This window comes from Mytilus trossulus, chromosome 11 (genome assembly GCF_036588685.1).
Source record: "Mytilus trossulus isolate FHL-02 chromosome 11, PNRI_Mtr1.1.1.hap1, whole genome shotgun sequence".
Classification (NCBI taxonomy): domain Eukaryota; kingdom Metazoa; phylum Mollusca; class Bivalvia; order Mytilida; family Mytilidae; genus Mytilus; species Mytilus trossulus.
This window is the reverse complement of record NC_086383.1, coordinates 55,117,107-55,133,799: the sequence shown is the minus strand read 5'-3', so window position 1 is coordinate 55,133,799 and position 16,693 is coordinate 55,117,107. Positions and strand designations below refer to the sequence as shown.

The 16,693-nt window shown below is 32.4% G+C and overlaps 1 protein-coding gene across 1 annotated transcript; it reads right to left on the bottom strand.

Annotated features, from left to right (window-relative positions):
* Positions 1-673: 673 nt before the first annotated feature.
* Positions 674-16,175, bottom strand: LOC134690173 (solute carrier organic anion transporter family member 2A1-like). Its single transcript, XM_063550151.1, has 10 exons — positions 16,147-16,175; positions 11,999-12,713; positions 10,360-10,446; positions 9,296-9,505; positions 8,486-8,650; positions 6,917-7,100; positions 5,700-5,838; positions 4,467-4,621; positions 1,333-1,397; positions 674-993 (listed from the first exon to the last, which is right to left on the bottom strand). Exons 2-10 carry the CDS (start codon positions 12,702-12,704, stop codon positions 674-676), a joined length of 2,031 nt encoding a protein of 676 aa, XP_063406221.1. The 5' UTR covers positions 12,705-12,713; positions 16,147-16,175.
* Positions 16,176-16,693: the final 518 nt, after the last annotated feature.

Sequence of the window (16,693 nt, the reverse complement as noted above, 5' to 3'; positions counted from 1 at the left end):
CATTCCATTAAACGCATACATAATTTTAATCGTTATATATAATATGGTGAGATTCCTTAGACACATATAACACATACACTTTATTTTATTAAAAAAATTATGCGAAACAATTTTGATGTTTGTCAAATATAGTTGCTTCGCATCACGTTGCGGAGCTATTAGTTTTAATCGACATACACGCCGTCTTGAACTAATTACTTTTCACATAAAGATTCTGATTGGTTGCTCTATGACGCGATTGAGATACACTAAAATGAGATAACAAAATAACAGATTTTTCCTTAGGATAAGACATTTAATGCTGGAAAATTAAATACGTGTACTTCAGTCCCAATCAACCGTCATTAATTCATGTTCGTTTAATTATGCATATATTGCACGCTGAAATTCAATATTGATACATTTATTATTAATACGTGTTTTTTTTGCTTTGTTTTTCTGTAATATGCACGATGTGTTTTGCTAAACATTGGTCCTACAAAAATGCATTATATCTGTATTTTATTACTTCTGCCAATCTAGGCAGACCTTAAGAGAGGCACCTTCATAGAGGCACACATCAAGAGTCATGTCAATTTGTAAATATTTAAATTTTCAACATGAAAAGTGAACATATATGACTCAAATTAGGATAGAGCGAAGCTGATTTTTCAAATCTCAACCTTTTATATGGTTATTTTCCCTCGTTTTGTCGTCTTTTTTTTGCATCTTGGCCATTAGTTGAAACAACAAGCTTGACCTCATCTTCATTTTTCCTTCTCGATTTTCCTTTCCATAAATCTCCCCAATCATTTATGTTCCATACTAACTTTAAAGCTAATAATGTAAAACCAAGTGCCACAAATTTGTATAAGATTGCAGTCCCAACCATCCGGAACCTCAAATCCTCAATGTTGTATAACGCGCAAGCGCCTTTCTTGTTGCTTCCGGAACTCCATATCAGACAAGTTGTATCAATAATTTTACCAAAAATGATTGGAATTGGTATCGCAGCTGAAAAATATCAAAGTTTGTCAGTTTAGTCAGTAATACGGTAAAGGCATACTATTAACAAAATATTAAAATAATAAAACTGAATTGCTCAGTATATCACTAAAACCCAACTGTAACTGCCTCGTACACATCTGACAGTTTTTTTTCTTTGAAGGCCTACACATCTCGTATATTCAGGTTGCTAAGATAAACCTTCTCGACACTAACATTATGATGTGTATGATTTTTGTTAAGATCGAAGTACAACTCTGATTCATTCTTGATATATCTTTAAACTTTTAAATAAAGCAGCCATAAAGGTTTTAGCTTGACTAAACTGTGGAATATACTTTCACGTACCCAGAAGAGACACCACTGTTGATTGTAAACCCATTCCTGTAGCTTTATCACGATCTTCTACACTCCTAAATAAATAAACATTTAGATTGTATATTATATGTCACATTTATTACTGTTGTTAGTGTCTTAAGACATTACATTTGGGATAAAGTTTAACTTTTGTTTTGTTTCAGCACTCAGAATGATTTTTTTAATACGGCGTGAAACCACAAGGTTTAACCTAAGTGTATCGCCTGCTATCAATGCATCTCTTTTCATTCGATCATGCAGATAATTACAGCTCTATAAGTGTCAAATTAACAAACGTGTCAGAACTTTAAATTCTGTGTCAACATGACCATGGTGAACTGAACGTACACTGTAGGACTTTATATTACAAGTTGAACTGATACCAATATATAGGCATTTAATAATTATCAGTGGAATAGAATAAAAAAAAGCCATGGCAAAAAAATATCAAAATGTGAAAAAAACCAGTTGAAGTAAATTATCAAAAAATACTGAACTTTAAGGAAATTCAAAACGAAAAGTCCCCTATCAAATAGCAACATCAAAAGCTCAAACAAATCAAACGAATGGAAACAGCTGTCATATTACTGACTTAGTACCGACATTTCACCATGTAGAAAATGGTAGATTAAACCCGGTTATATAGTTTGGAAGTGACCATAGAATTATTTTAATGATGACTCTGGTCATTATTTATTATAATGCCTTAATTACAGAGTTTCTATCGAGTAATCAAATAATTATGGCAACAGTAGTATTTACCGCTAATCAATAGTCATAATTCGATTAAGCAAAGAAATAGTCCGCGTAACAAACTCACGATACCAACAAAACATTTATCAACGAATCCTTTATAATGAACATTGCATTGAACAACAAATCGGAGGACTTACCTTGTTTGTATTGGATACATAAACTTCACAAAATTCCGTACAAACAACGGTACATTGCCGGCTCATCTGCATGTTCCACTAAAAATTGTCCATAAGATTGACTAAAATTCTGTCCGCAATGAAATAGGGTCTTTAGAAATACTGTGAAACTGTTTACGCGCGTACTGGTATTAATCCTATATGGATTCTTAAAAACTCTAAAGAACTTCTGGATAATTTTAAATCTCGGTCTTTTTCTGAAATTAGTTCTATCAAAACTTTTGATTTTTCAACCTCGTATACCACTATTCCCCATGTGAAATTGAAAAACCGTCTAAAAAAAATTAATCCACAATGCTTTTCATCATAAAAATGGTAGCATACGCTGTAAATTTATTTAATACTTTTGGATACCATAAGGCATATTTTGTTAATAGTGAACAAAAGGGTAAAACATGCTACACAGAGGAACAAGTGATCAGTATGCAAGTGTTTCTTATTGACAAGATATTTGTTGAATTTGGAGGAAGACTTTTTCAACAAATTGTCGGCATTCATATGGGAACGAACTGTGCGCCTCTCCTTGTCGACCTCTTCTTATTTTCTTTTTTTTTATTCAACAACAGCATTGCTCGCTGTTAACAATTACTCCACTGACTCAGCTATCTTAGTGAGACCTCTTCTTATTTTCATATGTATCGGAGTTCCTTCAGACACTTGTCAAAAACAAGAAGATCAAAGAGCCGGGTTATTTAATTTCTCTTTCAGATATATTGATGATGTTCTCTCCATTGACAATCCGAACTTTTCTGGTTGGATTCCATTAATATATATCCACCAGAACTAAAAATTCAAGAGACAACAGACACGGCTTCCTCCGTCTCATTTTTATACTTATACCTCGAATTTGACATACACAGTCATCTCAGTACCAGAATCTATGACAAACGCGACGATTTTAATTTTGAAATTATCAATTTCCCCCACCTTAGTAGCAATATACCAACTTCACCTGCATATGAAATATACATTTCCCAACTTATTCGGTATTCAGGAGCTTGCAGCTCCTACTCAGACTTTGTAAAACGTCACCGGTGTCTGAGCAGAAAGTTGATGAACCAGGGGTATGTCAAAGAACGTCTCGTCCTTTTTCTAAAAAAAAGGTTCATTGGAAGGTACCAAGAACTTGTTGATAAATACTCCGTATCAACTTCACAAATGATACACGATGGTCTTGAAGTATATATTTTGCGTACTAACGTTGTTGATCATCTTAATAACGTGTTATAGTATTCTTTTTTTTTGTCTTTATTAATAATACTTTTACTGTTAAGTCTGTTTTTTTTAGCTATCCATTTGACGTGACTCTGTGCTTATGTATCCCATCATACTTTGAAAGACAAAATTATTTTATTTATTAATATTACTTTTACGGTTAAGTCTGTTTTTTGTGATATACATTTGACGTGACTCTGTACTTATGTATCCCGTCATACTTTGAATGACAAAATTATTTTATTCATTATTATTACTTTTATTGTTAAGTCTGTTTTTTGTGATATACATTTGACGTGACTCTGTACTTATGTAACCCGTCATACTTTGAACCACACAATTATTTTATTTATTATTATTACTTTAAAAATTTACTTTTAAGTCTGTTTTTTGTTATATCTATTTTACGTGACTCTGTATTTATGTATCCCGTCATGAACGACAAAAGTATTTTATGTCTACCTGTGCGAATTTCAAACGCGCAATTTTACACCAGTACTTAAAACCTTCCGTCCTTTATGGGTGGATTTTACATAGATAAATAAAATCGTATAATATAAGCAAAATGAGGATGTTAAATTTGATGTATGACTTTTTGTGCTTCTTCGTTATATTTGTTGTTTTTATAGTGATTAAGATGATAATACAATGTTGACTGCTGTACCCCTATTTTTGACATTTCTACCTATTGTATCTGTTTGTTTTGTTCACACATCGTTGACCATATAATGAAATTTTGATGCGACTGTCATACAAGTGAGACGTTTAGCTAGCTACAAAACCAGGTTCAATCCACCGTTTTCTACATAAGAAAATGCCTGTAGCAAGTTATGAATATGACAGTTGTTATCCATTCATTTGATGTGTTCGAACTTTTGATTTTGACATTTGATTGGGGACTTTCCTTTTCCAATTTTTCTCGGAGTTCAGTATTTTTGTGATATTACTTTTTACAAGACATAACCTTTCAATACTCACCTCATCTTTGCTATCACCATAGGCATAATACTCAATGCCCCAATAAAAGATCCAATGACGTTAACAATAATGAATGGATAAAATGTGTTACAATCAAAGGGACATAATCCAGCAGTTGCCTGGCCGCTTGTGATCTGTGTACAATTCACGAATAACTAAAAAGACAAATATTAACATCAGTATTTGTGAAGTACTATAATTAAATTAATGTATGCCTTTTTGTGCTTCTTTGTTACATTTGTTGTTTATGTAGAGATATTAAGATGATAACACAATATTGACTGTTGTACCCATATTTTTGACATTTTTACTCTTTGAGGATGTTTGTTTTGTTCATGCATCGTTGACAATTTAATGGAATTTGATGCGACTGTCATATAAGTGAGAGGTTTAGCTAGCTATAAAACCAGGTTCAATCCACCATTTTCTACATTAGAAAATGCCTGTACCAAGTCAGGAATATGACAGTTGTTACCCATTCGTTTGATGTGTTTGGACTTTTGATTTTGCCTTTTGTTTTTTGATTTTCCTTTTTGAATTTTCCTCGGAGTTCGGTATTTTTGTGTTTTTACTTTTTATTCAGATATGGATATATGGTTTTGAAAAAAAGTAATGTTATAGCACACATTTCAAACCAGTCCTTCCTTTTAGGGAAATATACAAGTTAAATAAATAATAAAATCAAATAAGTTCAACTTGGTTATAGATTTTTGCGGTTTTTGTGTTTTGTTTTTTTGTTTTTTGTTTTTTTTTTGGTTAGTGCTGACTCATTAATTAACTATAATTATTTGAAATACGAGAGACAATTCAGTTGTATTCTGCTTTGAATTGTCAATCTCAATTGCGATTTTCTCTAATCTGTATGCAAAATCTTCTGTTCATTGTCATGCTTATTCGTAAATTCTACGTAGATAACCTGTCAATTGTTAGAATAAAATGATACATACATTCTATATTACCAAATCAATATCATGATCGTTTTAATGGAGAACTCGTGAAACTTAGTTCTTAGTTTTCTACAAGATGTTTAGTTAAAAGCTTATTAGTATGTCTGTCGGTTGCAAATCGTTATTTCAATCTTCATCATCATGATCATCTTCAAATCTTGATTTATATTGACCTATTGATATCGTAATGTACATGTAAGTAGTAATATCAAGATCTAAAACATGTTTCACAGTGTGAAAAAGCTATATAATATTTCCATACAAAATTTTACAAAAATTTACTAACCCGTCCATTGCGAACTGTATCTGAACACCCAGCATAACATGGGGAGTAATAGGTGACATCGTTTGAACCACAAACCGGAAAATATTCTTGAGGATTACAGTTACAAACGCTGGATATATTTTCAGCTTTGGCCACGTGACTAAAATTTTATAAATCAACATTAAAGTACAATATGTTTAAAGAAAATCAAATACATGTATGTAATTTCAAAATAGCGCTGGAATATGTAAACATACTTTTGACATAAACATACATTTGTATAAATAAATTCTGGATGAATTATCAGATTTGTCGATGTGACGTATACATATAATACATGGAAACAAATTAAAATGAATCAGCAATATATTGTTTTTCAAATATGCACTGTTAATACGACGGTAACTATATACAAAAAAAATGTAAATATATTTTCGGTCGTAGTGAATTAATTTATTTTTGTTTTGTTTGAATGTATCTTGATATCTTTTGCAACATTCATTATAAATACTTAATATATTCTGATTTGAAATTGAATTTTGAACTTTTTTTCGGTAATAACTGCGCGCTCTCTTGTATCATTCTCGATTTTGTTGTGTCCTTTAGTGTAGAGTTTTGGTGTGCGTTGTACCTTGAAGTTCATGGTTTTCACAGTTTTTCTGTTTTTCATATTTTGTCTTTAATTTGCTATGCTGTTTTTTATATTTAGTTTTCTATGTCATGTTTTGTGTCCTATTGTTTTTCCAGTTAGTTGTCCTTTTTCTTTCTATCAATGACATTGCTAGAGTATTTTCGAATTATGAGTTTGAATGTCCCTTTCGGTTATTTCGTCTCTTACAATTATTACTTATATCATTATATTAAAAAAGAAGATGTGGTATGATTGCCAATGAGACAATTGTCCACAAGAGACCAAAATGACACAGAAATTAACAACTATAGGTCACCGTACGGCCTTTAATTATGTCTTTTAACATAATAATTAGGGTCAATGACTAACAGTTCATGACATATATAGCAATGATAATTTGTCTACCCATGATCATAAAGCAAGGTTTATATTTAGATAGTCTTAAAAGTATTTAGTACAACTCTAAAGAATTTGTCTTGTTTTATGCTCTTCACTTTGAAATCGTATTTGATTTGACTTTCCAACAGTTTTGGTTCTAGCGCCACTTACAAGCCCTCTGAACGATTCACGGGTATCACTCTTACGCAACTTACAGTACTTTGTTTACCTATTAAATCCAAAGATTTCTGGCTGCTTGCATCCGAGAAATAATTCACTTATAAAGAAAAGAAATGGTACTAGAAATAGAACTGTATTGATTTGAAAACATCGACGTGGAGTCATTTCCACTTTCCTTGTTATAATACCACCCAGAATTGTTCCAATGGACACTGTTATAAGATTTGCAGCCGCTGAAATGAAAAATTTGTAATTATTATGTTAAGATTAATGTATGATATTTACACTAGTATTCAAAGGAAAGGTGCAAGTTTTTTTATAAAACAGTCTGCGTGACGTTCATATTCCATACGGTACAAATACATTTGCCCCTATTTTTATGGTCGGGTTCGTGTTTTTAATATGTTCTGTGGAGTCTGTTGTAGACTGTTTGACCATTTTGAATTTTCCTTTCTGTCTTTTTTTTGTTCGCCTGTTTCCGACATTCCATTTTGCGGACACCATTTCGGAACAAATGTGTCACAGATGACCGGAGGGATGTTCCAATCGTCTCAATTCCAAATCTTGACCTCACCTAATTACTAGACTAGTCATCGAATTTAAACTGTGACCAATAACACGAGTGCAACTTGTGGAGCAGGATCTGACTAAACTTCTAGAACATCTGAGATCACTCTCAGTTTTTGATAGAGTTTACGTTTTCTGAAATGAAGTGTTTTTGTGAACTTGTTTGTCTTTTCGTTGGTTTACATTTATTTAGCCTTTTTTGTTTTGATTATCCCTATTCAACGACAGCCAAAAATTCACTCCTGTTACGTTATATATGCTGCTACCGTCGACTTAATCTGTTCTGCATCGTTTTAACATAAACAATCCCTGTTGGTTATCTTCAGCTGAGATTTTCTAACAACCAGTAAAAATTGATAGAGGACACTGTATGGTAAGGAGGTGGTTAGATAAATTTCATAAGCAGGGGACCTCTCAAATTAAACAAAGACAATCGGCTTCAATCCTTTATTTGTATTGATATCAACCAGAACTGAAATTAAATGTTATACTAAAACATAATCTAGGCACTTTAGTGTGGAAATGTAAGTTAAGATGTTACGTTCATGTAAACTTGGAAATTTCGCGTAAATTAAAATTTATGAATAATATCATTATTCATACACATACACAATGAAATGAGATTACAGCCATGATTGAACTGTCATATAAGTTTTGTATCCAATTACTGTAAATGAACTCCACAGAGAGACGAGATAAAATTTGTGTATTTCGTCTACAAAAGATACATCTGGGGCGCTCAAATCAAAAACGTTAAAAAGGCCAACACAGAAGTACAAAGTTGATATGCACTGAAGACCAACAATCTAAAAATGGTTGGACCAAATGTAGCTAAGGTAATCTGCACCTTGCGTAGGAAAGCCTTATTGTTTTCCAAAATTCTATGTTTTGTAGACAATTAACTTAAAATAATGACCATAACATTGACAACTCTTGTCAACATAGGCGTGCTGATGACTAGACTGGTGGCGTCGTCTTTTGGTGTTCAATATTTATAAGTTATAAAAGTAACGCCTTTTATTCTAAAAACTATACGTGTTAACATACTTACATACAGTTATATTAGCCTGCCACAACGGAACACCAAACTGTGCTGCTATATACTTAGACAGAAACACTATCTTTCCAATAATGGCAGAGAAGTTAAAAAGAGAAGCTAACAATGTGCACATGAAAACTGGACTTTTTATAACACGTATATACGACGTAGCTCTTTCTGAAATTAAAAAGAAAGAAAAGAATATGAATGATGCTTGTTAAAAAAAAAATGCAAACATTCAAAATATCAGATGTGAGTCCCATATATGGATATTGCATGGGTTCTCAGAAAAATCATCAAAGACACCAGGCTTATATTTTTGAATATCAGATACGCGTGGTCTTAAATCCTTGGGTTCCTTTAAATTTGAAAAAAAAAATGTGTTGAAGCCTTCTGTAGTATATGCAACGTTTGATCAAACTTAATGCAGCTTGGTCAATAGTCGAACTTCAAGAATATTATAAAAACTCCAAATTTTATTTTATCCGGTAAAGTTATATTTTGTGTGCTTGCACAAACCTAGACTTTATAAGAACTTGCCGTTTTGAATTATCTTTGGATTTCGATATTTTTGTTATACTTTTTTAAGCTAACGATTTTTGTAATTACCTGACCATGTTTGTATGTAACGAATTAAAGTAAATTAAAAACTTCATTTGGTCATAAAACCAGAAATGTCAGTGTTTAAAATAACGAATATATCTAGATGTTGGTGCTATTGAAAGCCATAAAAAAAACCTTTGAAAATCTGAATAGGCATTGCGTGTTAGATATATCTACGTTGTTTAAAGCACTATTTGCATACCACAACTAGACGGTTACCTTTGAATTTTTCTCTTTTTGTCATACTTGAATCTTCTGATTTTTCAGTGTGTTTAATTTTGTCTTCGTAGTTTTTGCTTTTCTTGTCTGCAAGATATCTTGGTAAACACAACACAGGCAATGCTGACACTAAAGTCATAATTCCAAACACAACAAAACCTAACCACCATGCACCTATCCAACGTGGATCTTTAGGAGACATATCTACATCTGTAATTAAAAATGAAATTCACACCGAACACAACAAACCCTAACCACAATGCAACTTTTCAACGTGGATCTTAAGGTGACATATCTACATCTGTAGTTAAAAATGAAATTAATACAGTTGAAACAGCAACTAGTGTTTTGTTTGATTATTTACATGTGATTTTTTTAAAAGATAGCTGGGGTTTACAGAAAAGAGAATACTGTTACAACATGTAGAATACAGGCCATTAAAAAAGAAAAATAGGGCAAAATACAGATAATAAATAATGGACAGAATGAATAAAAAAGATAAGGAAAAGTGGCCCTAAAATTTCAAGAATACATTGAAAAAAGAATCTCCCCTTTCCGGAATATCAAAAAGCACCGTTATGTTAATGTCAACCATTTATTTTCATATTCAAGTAAGCTTGTAACATTTTTCATCATAAATGCTTAAAGGCACTGGTGAAACTAAATATACAAAGTTATAAATAAATTTGGTGTATTTTCTGTCTTTTGTTTGGTTAAAAGTATTACTTTTATTTTCAATGTTGTCAATTTTTATGGCGACACGTCCACTCTGACGTTATATATTCATACGCCAACATGTGTGTACGTTGTTATTGTTAATATATATAAAATGAAAGTTTTTCTTTGAGCCTTATTTTTTATAGAAATATTCATAAGCCAAAATGATGGTTTAAACGCGCAGTTCTGAAAATTTCTTTGCAAAATAATTTTTGAAACAAGGCCACAAATAACTCGATGGTTGGTGACGACAAAAACAGTGTTTTATTGTTTGGAATGGTGTCGTTTTAAAACAACATCATTCTGATTCTGAGACGTATGTCTATATGACTGTGTTAACTACATACCTTCCAAAGTAACGTAGATCCTGCTAAAAACACCTCCTATGCCAAAAGACAATGCTGGGCCAAAGATAGAACAACCAATAATTATTCCTGAAAGATGAATCTTTCATGATCAATTTTAATCATGATCAAGAATATTCTAATAAATAAATTTAAGTTCTAATATGTAATAGAACAGTTTTATTGGAGATAGTAGAATTCTTTCTAATGATGAAGGTGCTTTATGTTAAATTTATTATTAAAATACCAAGATTGAAATTTAAATTCGTAAGCCAGATTCGCGTTTCGTCTTCAAAAGACTCATTAGCGACGCTCAAAACAAAAAATTAAAGAGAATCAAGGCCCCAACATTCCTAAAGATTTTGACAAATACAGCTTAACATTTAACAATACATAATCCTAGGTATTTCGAAAAAGTAAAAGTTTTGTAAACAACATATACTAGTAATTTATAGTTATGACCATATCCATTATAATGCAGATCAACTCAGAAGTGTTGACAGTTGTATTACTGTGGGTTCATTATTATTCGTGGGATACCAATTTTCGTGGCTTTCGTGGGTACTGGCAAACCACGAAATTAAATGTTCAACGAAAAACAAATTTTCTATAGGCTTGTATGCAGACATTGGCAAAACCACGAAATTAAATATCCACGAACTTGCAAGTTTTCCATAATCCACGAAAATTGGAACCTACGAAAATTAATGAATCCACAGTATTTCCTTTGAAATGCTTTAACGTCCTTCGGTCATCAAAGATAATTGTAAGACTAACACTTGTAATCAAACCATACCTCCTTAATTTTTTTAAGAAATATAACCTAAAACCAAAAACAATAGTACCCGGTATTATTATAGGCTTAGCTTAAAAATAGTAGAATACTTTTCGAGGCTTTTCTACCTCATGAAGAGTTTACCTCAACTGTATTTGGCAAAACTTTGAGATTTTTGTGATACAAATTGCTCTTCAACTTTATTTATCCTTTTTAACTTTTTTTATATTCGAGCGTCACTGATGGGCCATTTGTAGACAAAACGCGCTTTTGATGCAAATAGAAAATTTTAATCCTGGTATCTATGATGAGTTCATTTACAACCACTGGGTCGATGCCACTGCTGCATGGGTGAGTTTTTATTCCCCAAGGTTAGCATCAGCTCAGTAGTCAGCACTTGTATGTTGACATGAATGATCATTGATATGGTCATAATAACTTAACTCTTTATAAAACTTTCAGTTTTGGAAATGCTAAGTCTTTTCTATCTCAGGTATAGATTACATAAGCTGTTTGTGGCAAAACTTTAATGACTTTTTGTGTCCTCAATGTTCTTCAACTTCGTTATTTAATTATTTTTTTTAAGATTCGAGCGTCACTGATGAGTTTTTTTTTTTTTTTGTAGACGAAACGGGCGTCTGGAACAAATCAAATCCTGATATACATGATGATTTATTTCTTGCAAAAACAATAGTTGTGTAAAAAATATTTGCAATTAATATATAAAACATATTCCAGCTAAGAATTATCTCCTTTCAGTAGTTTTCGTTTCTTTTTCATTAACATGCCTCTCATTGATATCAGACGTAATGATTGTTAAAAAAAGTAATGAAAGTTGTATTTAATACTAAGTACCTCACCACATACCAAAATAGAATCCGGTTTTTCTTTTATCGCATCCATCATCAAGATAAACTGTTGTGAATGGCCCACGCGGTGCCTTGGCAATACCTTGCAAAATCATTCCTAAACCAATCAATGCTATAGAAATGTTCTTCATTGACGAATCCACAGAGTTTAACATTCTACTTCCGCTCTTTCTCTCCATGCCTGGTAAGCTATTGTTTAGTTCAAGTTTCTCTGAACAAAGTATAAAGTTCGATTTGGATCCAGTTAAACTTCCTGTCAAATTGTTTGACGACATAGCTGAATCCAAATTTGGGGCTTCAGTTGGAAATAAGAAATGCGGCAAACTGCAAAGAAGTGCCGAAACTGAAAACAAAAACATTGTTCCGAAGAGCCATCTTGGAATATGCACTAATCGTGGTATAGCTGACACAAGTAGAATACAAGCAAGAAAACCAATGTCATTAAATGTCATAATTATCCCACTTTCGTAGCTACTTAGTCCAAATTGTTTTTCAAGGGTTGGGATCTGTGAGCTTATGTATGAAGACAATGTCTGTGTGAACAAGGCGCTGACGCTATATATTGCCGTAAATCCAGCGGCGTTCCCAAACATTTGTAGGAATGGTAAACGAAGACCAAAGAAATTACACTGGTAATTCATGTCATCAACAATTTCATTGTTAATCTGTTGTGGTTTCTTCTCTTCTTTTTGTTTCCAATCCATTGTGAATTCCTAAAAAAAAAAAAAGTGTTTGCATGAATTCCTGAGAATAATAAAAGTGTTTGTGAATTCCTGAAAAAAAATGTTTTCCATGCTGTTATATATCTTTATAATTGGTTTAGTTTAGTTTAAATCTGTTTTATTGTTCAAAATGACAAATTGATCGCGCACAAGTTTTGCAAAATAGTAACGTCTTCTTTGTTTATTTATATGTACTGGTTTAAGTTAAAGGAGATGTGGTATAATTGCCACTGAGTCAACTATCCACCTAAATTCAAATGAAGTGGATGTAAGCAATTATTGAATATTATTGTTTTACCTATTGTTTTTTTTTTAAAGAAACAGTTTGTGATCTACAGAAACTAGTTTAACCAAGATACATATTCGTATTCCTTTCATACTTTTTTGTCGTTTTGAATCTCCTACCCAGTGTAAAACATAGTCCCTAACTTGTATGTGGCGTTCTACACGGTATTGTTGGTATCTATATATGACGTTAAGATCTCTTTTTTTTTACATAAAAGTTGCAATTAATTGAAAACAAAAAGTCAAATGATCTGCACAAAATAACAAACTCCGAAAATCAGTACGTAATCAACGACTTTCTTTTAATATTATTAACAATTTGTTTTAGTGCCAAAGATATAGTATTACTTTAGGAAATAGACTGCATGATCGGGTTGTTGTTTCTATGACACATTCCCCGTTTCCATTCTCATTTTTACATGTACGTATGCAGTTGATATGTATGAAATTAATATAATTTATATAGTAATATCATTCCCACAAATATAATATGTCACTAGCAAATTGTATGACAAGAAACTATACGTTCCCCTACATGCAATGTTGCCGGCCTATCATTTCTGTTTTGATTTATAACATACCTTTCTAAAATTTTCCGTTAATAAATTATTTACAAAACTGAGGTTTCAACTCTCTCGTGTCCTGGGTCCTCGAAGAAGGGAATTCCACAAAGCGTTTCAGATGTACGACATTTATAAAGTGTTTTTTACAACACTGGGTTGGTTCCGCTGTTGAGTCCCCGAGGGTATCACCAACCCAGTAGTCAACACTTCTGTGTTGATAATGTGGTCATTTTATTAAATTTCCTGTTACAAAACTTTGAATTTTTCGAAAAACTCAGGATTTTCTTATCCCAGGCATAGATTACCTTAGCCGTATTTGGCACAACTTTTTGGAATTTTGAATTCTCAATGCTCTTCAACTTTGTACTTGTTTGGCTTTATAACTATTTTGATATGAGCGTCACTGATGAGTCTTATGTAGACGAAACGCACGTCTGGCGTACTAATTTAAAATTATAATCCTGGTACCTTTGATAACTATTTGAGGACTTTCTATCCCTAAGGATTAACCAACTTTTTCGATAATGAATTTTAAAAACTAGGTTTTCAACTCCCTTAGGCAAAGTTGACCTTACAACGATTCGGCTTTTTTGTACGTACAGTTTGTTAATATGTCTCTTCAAGTGTTTAGGTTCTTTTACATCCATGCCTTCCGAGTATTCGACTTTAATCTTTCCTCATGAAGATTAAAGCGCTCGAGACGTTTTTTTTCCTCATTTTTACAGCACTCAGTCTGGGTTGAAACCTCTGCTGGTAGACTGTAAGTCCCCGATGGTATAATCAGCGCAGTAGTCAGGTCTTCTTTATTGACATAATTTATAACTAACCTTACTGAAGTTGTCATCAAATAAATTTTGAAATAGATAGAAACTAAGTTTTTGGGCAAAGCTGTACATAGAAGGATTTTGCTATTTTTTTCAATGCCCTTTTTAGCTCACCTGGCCCAGAGGGCCAAGTGAGCTTTCTCATCACTTAGCGTCCGTCGTCCGGCGTTTGTCGTCCGTCGTCCGTCGTCGTCGTCGTTAACTTTTACTAAAATCTTCTCCTCTGAAACTGCTGGGCCAAATTTAACCAAACTTGGCCACAATTATCATTGGGGTATCTAGTTTAAAAAATGTGTCCGGTGACCCGGCCAACCAACCAAGATGGCTGCCATGGCTAAAATAGAACATGGGGGTAAAATGTAGATTTTCGCTTATAACTCTGAAGCCAAAGCATTTAGAGCAAATCTGACATTGTTTAAAATTGCTCATCAGGTCTACATTTATCTGCCCTCAAATTTTCAGATGAATCGGACAACCAGTTGTTGGGTTGCTGCCCATGAATTTGTAATTTTAATGAAAATTTGCCGTTTTTGGTTATCTTGAATACTATTATAGATAGAAATAAACTGTAAACAGCAATAATGTTCAGCAAAGTAAGATCTACAAATAAGTCAAACATGACCAAAATTGTCATTTGACCTCTTAAGGAGTTTTTGCCCTTTAAAGCCTTTTTTTACCAATTTTTCGTAAATTTTGGTAATCTTTTACAAAAAATCTTCTCCTCTGAAACTACTGGGCCAAGTTTTTACCAAACTTAGCCACAATCATTATTCGAGTATCTAGTTTAAAAAATGTGTCCGGTGACCCGGCCAACCAACCAAGATGGCCGCCATGGCTAAAAATAGAACATAGGGGTAAAATGTAGATTTATGGCTTATTACTCTGAAACCAAAGCATTTAGAGCAAATCTGACAACGGGTTATATTGTTTATCAAGTCAATGTTTACCTGCCCTGAAATTTTCAGATGAATTGGACAATGGGTTGTTGGGTTGCTGCCCCCAATTGGTAATTTTTAAAGAAAGTTTGCTGTTTTGGGTTATTATCTTGACTATTATAAACTGTAAACAGCAATAATGTTCAGCAAAGTAAGATCTACAAATAAGTCAACATAACCAAAATGGTCAGTTGACCCCTTAAGGAGTTATTGCCCTTTATAGTCATTTTTTTTACAATTTTCATTAATTTTGTAAATTTTTGTAAATTTTTACAAAATATTTTCCTCTGTGTAACTAAAGGGCTAAGTTTTTTTTATAGATAGAGAGAATTGTAAGTAGCAAGCATGTTCAGTAAAGTCAGATCTACAAACACATCACCATCATCAAAACACAATTTTGTCATGAATCCATCTGTGTCCTTTGTTTAATACATGTATGCACATGCATAGAACAAGGTGAGCGACACAGGCTCTTAAGAGCCTCTAGTTTTGTTATAATATAGCTCTTCAACCGTTTTGATTCTTATACAGTGGCTTTAAAATATTCAGCTGATAGTGTTCCTGATGAAGGTAAATCTAGAAAAGCACTCCGAACGGATAAATTTTATAGTATTTGCTTTTATTTTTTTTGTCTTTCTCATTTTTGTATTAATCGGTCACTCTAAAAACCGATCAAATAAAAAAAAAATGAAAGGTTTCATTGGATATAGTACTTGTGCCAAGTATTCGAAATTCATTAAACAATTTACATCATTTTTGATCTGCATCTAAAAATTAAATATTATGAAGTTATTTGAATTCTTAAAGTAATTATTACCTTGACTGTGATCGTTTTATAATCAGATCTTTCTATAATCCAACGAGCTATATGCCAGTACAGCATCACGTGACACAATGTCCAGTTATGCAAACATATATGTAGATTAATTATGTTAATTATCGTCTTAATATATAAGTAACCTATTCCCCATCATGGCTATTGATGGTCTTAAGCGTGGATTTGAAATTTTTGCTTGTATTAAATATCTGTAATATGCTACGACAAGTTTAAAAGGTAGAACAGAGGTTACTTTCTGGATTATGGAGAAAACTGTATTCAAAAAATTTTACGATCTTATATTTAGAATCTCGAACATGTAAATGTTGATGAAAACCCGAAATTCTGTTAAGGTGGTACCTAACACCTTGATTAATATCAATTTTACACAAGTTTTGACAAAATACTGATGAGTCTTTTGTAGACGAAACGCGCGTCTGGCCGTGGCGTATATTAAATTTAGTCCTGGTATCTATTATGAGTTTATTTATTACTTTAAACCTTTGACAAAAATATAAAAAATTCAAAAAATTTTAACTAACCACTT